The 5,766-nt window shown below is 53.0% G+C and overlaps 1 protein-coding gene across 1 annotated transcript in view; it reads right to left on the reverse strand.

The window, feature by feature from the left end:
• Positions 1–1,077, reverse strand: part of LOC139259446 (ADP-ribosylhydrolase ARH1-like) — an 8,181-nt gene extending 7,104 nt beyond the window's left edge. Inside the window, exon 1 of the mRNA XM_070874916.1 lies at positions 476–1,077. Coding sequence (XP_070731017.1) covers positions 476–836 — 361 coding nt within the window. The 5' untranslated portion in view covers positions 837–1,077. The remainder of the gene's footprint in view (positions 1–475) is intronic.
• Between the last annotated feature and the right edge of the window lie 4,689 nt (positions 1,078–5,766).

The raw sequence follows: 5,766 nt of genomic DNA on the forward strand, positions 1-5,766 counted from the left end.
CCCCCAACCCTCCCTCCCTCTCTCCTCTTTCATCCCCCACACCTCCCTCCCTTCTTCATCCCCCCACCTCCCTCCCTCTCTCCTCTTTCATCCCCCCACCTCATCTCCATCCCTCTCTCCTCTTTCTCCCCCCCACCTCCCTCCCTCTCCCTCTTTCATCCCCCCCCACCTCCTCCCTCTCTCCTCTTTCATCCCCCCACTCCCTCTTCCTCTTCTCTCCCCCCTCCTCCTTCCCCTCCCTCCTCTCTCCTCCTCCTCCTCTTCCTCCTCCTCCTCTTCCCCTCTCTTCTCCTCCCTCCTCTTCTCTCCTCTCTCTCCACCTCCTCTCTCCCTCCTCCTCTCCCTCTCTCCTCTCCTCCCTCCTCTCTCCTCCCTCCTCCTCCTCTCCTCTCTCCTCTCTTCCTCCTCCCTCCTCTCTCTCCCTCTCTCTCGCCCCTCCTCCATTCACTCCTTCCCCTCCCCCGGGGCCGCCTACCTGGCGCTCTGTCTGTCATGTCGGTCAGGCTGTGCAGGTATTCCCGGGACAGCCTGTCGTACAGCTGCTCGGCGTGTCCCCGGCCCCGCGGCCGCCAGGCCTGGGCTGTGGCCAGGTGCATCACCGTGTCGTCGCTGACTTTCCAGGCGGACACATCGAGCTGGCGCAGGCCGCCTAGTTTCCGGAGCTCGGCCTGGATCAGTTCGCCGCTCTTGCAGAACTCCCACTGCTCGTTGTTGAAGCCCAGTGCGTCGCCCACCCCGCTCAGCACCATCGCCGCCACGTAGCGCTGCATCAAGGCCGCCATGGGGCCTACTGCCTCTCCCCTGGCTCCACAGCACGCCGCCATACACGCCATCATCCGGCCCGGCCCGGCCGCATTGGTCAAAGGCGGTGTCGCGCAGGCTGACGTGACCAATTAGATCCGGTGCAATGACGCCACAATGGTGCCCCCACCCGCGGAAGCCGCCGTCCAAAGCGCCACAGCTCGTTATCTCCCATTGGGAAATAGTCTGCACTGATGGCAGGAGACGCAGGATGATTAAAACCGTGACAGGCCGAAACCGATTTTATCCTCACTGGCAGCGCTTGGGCCTGGCACTTAGTTCTAGGCCCGGAATGAGGGGCGCTCCCTCAACACCGCCCCTCCGACACCGCAACGCTCCCTCAGCACCGCCCCTCCAACACCGCAGCGCTCCCTCAGCACCGCCCCCGCAACGCTCCCTCAGCACCGCCCCCGCAACGCTCCCTCAGCACCGCCCCTCCGACACCGCAGCGCTCCCTCAGCACCGCCCCCGCAGCGCTTACTCAGCACCGCCCCTCCGACACCGCAGCGCTCCCTCAGCACCGCCCCCGCAGCGCTCCCTCAGCACCGCCCCTCCAACACCGCAGCGCTCCCTCAGCACCGCCCCTCCGACACCGCAGCGCTCCCTCAGCACCGCCCCTCCAACACCGCAGCGCTCCCTCAGCACCGCCCCTCCGATACCGCAGCGCTCCCTCAGCACCGCCCCTCCGACACCGCAGCGCACCCTCAGCACCACCCCTCCGACACCGCAGCGCTCCCTCAGCACCGCCCCTCCGACACCGCAGCGCTCCCTCAGCACCGCCCCTCCGACACCGCAGCGTTCCCTCAGCACCGCCCCACCGACACATAGAAATTTACAGCGCAGAAGGAGGCCATTTTGGCCATCTTATCCACGCCCACCGACAAAGCCACACGGCCCTTGGTCAGTAGCCCTAAAGGTTACATATAAACCGATGAACAATGACGAGAATGCAAAAAGCACCTCGTGGGTAGCCTGCTTATATACCGTGCTCCCAAGGGATGCTGGGATCCCTCGGGACTCCAACAGATGGGCCCTTTGGTGGTCAGGTGTCATGCAGGTTACAAAGGGTTAAATACATAACATCATTCCCCCCATGAAGCCAACAGTACACTTATTTACAAGGTGAGACGATCTGGGGCTCCCTTGTCGATCATCTCGGTACAAATGCGGGTGTGGGTGGGTTGGTCAGTTCTTCACTGGGCTGTTGGGCAGCCGGCCTTGCCGGGCTGCTGGGGATGATGAGTTCGGCTTCGTGGTCAACCATGATGTCAGTTGCCACTTGTGTGTGTGTTGGAGGGTCAAAGTTGGTGGTTCTTCATAGCTGTTGGTCCAAATGTTTTCTGCACGTTAGTCCATTGGCCAATTTGACCTGAAACACCCTACTCCCCTCTTTGGCTATGACAGTGCCAGCGAGCCATTTGAGACCATGTCCATAATTGAGTACAAACACAGGATCATTGACCCCAATATCGCGTGACAAATTTGTACGGTCATGGTACACACTGTGTTGATGCTACCTGCCCTCCACGTGATCATGGAGATCAGGGTGGACAAGAAAGAGTCTTTGTTTTGAGTGCCCCTTTCATGAGCAGCTCGGCTGGTGGTACTCCGGTGTGTAAGGGGGGGTGGTCTCTATGAAGGGGTCAGGTTCCCTTCTGACCAACTTGAGCAATTCGAATCGCTCCCACTCCCTTGGGTTCTGTACTCTGGATTTATTTGGGGGGTGTGACAAAAGTGCAGAGGACACTGGTTTGATGCAAAGAACTTTGGTTTTATTACAGTCAAGGTAATACAGGCTTACTACTCTAGTAAGAAAATACAAGGCCAAACTTACAATCACTCGAATAAAGAACAATACAAGGAAAGGTACAAGGTCAAACTTATAATCACTCTAATAAAGTACCATGCACTACACATTCAAAGAGGGTTGCAGTAAAATTATACCTCCCACCTCCCAATACCTAATTCTAGCTAGGTTAGACTCCAGGGCAGGCAGGGACTTATGCTTACCAATCCTTTTGATAGTTAATGGTAGATGGTGATGGTCTTCCTTCCTTCAGGACTTCAAGACTTCGAGGCTGGAGAAGTTAGTTTACAACTGTTGCATTGGTTTCTCTCCTTGTCTTGATGAGGTAGTAGCAACCACCTCTTTCCCCTTTGTTGAAAACAGTGGCCAGTTATACGATTTCAGTGTTCTAATCTTGGCCCCAAATCTCTTCAAAATCCTTTGTATAATTTTGACAGGCTTGGTTCTTCGAAGGCTCGTTAAAAGTTGATATGTCTGGGGTGGGTTGATGTTCGAAAACTGTTTCCTGATGGAAATATTAGTTTGGTAATTGCAATGTCCTTTTGTGCTTAGCCTTTCGCATACAGGCTGGATTGGGCCTCTTTGTGATGTATATGCTGAAATGGTTTGTCCAGACCCATGTTGCTGGGTGATTTTGTGATGGTTATGTCTGGGTGATTTTGTGATGGTAATGTCTCTTGTGGAGAAGGATTTTCAAATACTCATTCTTCCAGACAGGTTAACTCAGTACTCATACCCAGACACTTCCAATAATCAAGTGGGCTTCTTTTGTTTCCTAGGTCCGCTCACAGGCTTGACTTTGTCTTGTAAAAGTTCATAATTTTATTAAAGTTCATAGTTACTTCCATAATCACTTTAGAGTTCCAAACTTTTCGGTAGATAGTCCCAAATTAAATTTCCTTTTGAATGAGGGAGGGCGGGGGTGGGGTTTCTTGTGAATTTTGCATTTCTTCATTCCCCCCTGTTAACACTCCACACTCTTGAATGTCAATCAAGGTAAGCAAAATTCCTGCTCCCGAGATTCAATCTTCCCTGCATTTATACTAGCTAAATATTACCCTGCATCCCCCGTTGAAATGCAATGCAATATACAGGCGAATACAGTCATTACAATTCGGTTATAGCATAGAGGGGGTATGATGTTCCTCTTTTACTCGGTTTTCACAGTAAAATGACGGTATACAGTCATACACAACTTTAAGTATAGCAAAATAAAAACACATAGTAACACATTCTCAAATCACATAAAAGGTCCATAGTCAAACACATCTTAAGTTCAGTAGAATAAAGGTACATAGTCAAAACATTTAAGAACACTCTTACAACACTCGTGATGTTGCGGTTTACAGCAGGTAAAATCAAACACAAATTAAACATGGTAGTACGGTGTCACCCCTCCCTGCGCGATTCCCAAGTTCGGCCAAGGAGCGTACAGCACCCTTTGGTGCCTGACCTGACGGCCTCTGCGTTTCACTCGGCAAGTGAGACACCATAAGTAAAGTATAATCGCGAGTTGACAAATAACTAAAGTGTGGACAGCGATTCAGATCCAGGCTGGGACTTCTATATTTCTGAAAAGGTCCCACCAAGGCGGAATGGTGATCTCAAGAATCTTTTTCCCTATCTCAATGGGTTCCTGTTCTAGAGTATAGAAGTGTTTTTGTGAGATAATTTCAGCTTTTAGCAGAGCGCTAAGATGTTTGGGTAGAGGGGGAATTGTGTACCCAAAATGTACATCATAATCCTGCAGGTTTGTAATGTTTTCCTTCACAGTGAGGTGGACAGTGGAGGGCTCAGGAATGGGGACAATCCGTTCCTGGGCCACTTGAACTGATGCCTCAGATTTGAAGCAAAAACTGCTGTCACTCACCAGACACCAGAAGTGTCCATGTTGGTAGTGGGGCGCACTGGTGGTGACACAATATGTCCCACCCCTTATTTATGTCACCTGTGGAGGGACACGGTCTTGTGCCATTACCTCCATGGTGCAGTTAATAGGCTGTGCGCCAGCAGTTTAAACCCACACTGTGACTTAGAATGGGCACTCAAGTACTGGGGACACAGTATTACGTGTGCACCCCGGCTCCAGCACCCGGAGAGGTCAGTGCCCGTTACAGCGTGCTCCCACTTTATGACATAGGGTGGGACCACTGCAAAACCCAGGGGCCCAGCGTTGGCGGCAGTCGGGAGCAGCGTCGAGGAGGTGCGTGGAGAGGCCTATAAAAGGCACAGCAGGGAGTCCGGGGCCCAGTGTTGGCGACAGTCTGGAGCAGCGTCGAGGAGGTGCGTGGAGAGGCCTATAAAAGGCACAGCAGGGAGTCCGGGGCTCAGCGTCGGCGGCAGTCGGGAGCAGCGTCGAGGAGGTGCGTGGAGAGGCCTATAAAAGGCACAGCAGGGAGTCCGGGGCCCAGCGTCGAGGAGGTGCGTGGAGAGGCCTATAAAAGGCGTGCTTGTGCAGCTACAGGGAGAAGGCAAAAAGAAGTAGAAAGAAATCAAAAGGTGACATCACAGCCAAGAGGGTAAGTGATTGGCTGGATTGGTGAGTACTTTTTCTTTTTTCTCTTCTAGATAAGTGAGTAACTTTTAACATTGTTGTTGCCAATTTAAGTGTATCTAAGGGTTAAGTCATGGCAGGAGAGCTCGGTCGGGTGTTATGCTCCTCCTGTACCATGTGGGAACTCAGGGACGACACCAGTGTCCCTGACGACTATATCTGCAGGAAGTGTATCCACCTCAAGCTCCTGACGGTCCGCGTTGCGGAGTTGGAGCTGAGGGTGGATTCACTCTGGAGCATCCACGATGCTGAGAATGACGTGAGCATCACGTGTAGCGAGTTGGTCGTACCGCAGGGAAAGGGTCCACAGCCAGATAGGGAATGGAAGACCAACAGGAAGAGCAGTGCAAGGAAGGTAGTGCAGGAGTCCCATGTGGTCATCCCCCTGCAAAACAGATACACTGCTTTGGGTACTGTTGAGGGGGATGACTCATCAGGGGAGGGCAGCAGCAGTCAAGTTCATGGCACCATGGCTGGCTCTGCTGCACAGGAGGGCAGGAAAAAGAGTGGGAGAGCAATAGTGATTGGGGATTCAATGGTGAGGGGAATAGATAGGCGTTTCTGCGGCCGCAACTGAGACTCCAGGATGATATGTTGCCTCCCT

Source organism: Pristiophorus japonicus, chromosome 3 (genome assembly GCF_044704955.1).
Source record: "Pristiophorus japonicus isolate sPriJap1 chromosome 3, sPriJap1.hap1, whole genome shotgun sequence".
Lineage (NCBI taxonomy): Eukaryota > Metazoa > Chordata > Chondrichthyes > Pristiophoridae > Pristiophorus > Pristiophorus japonicus.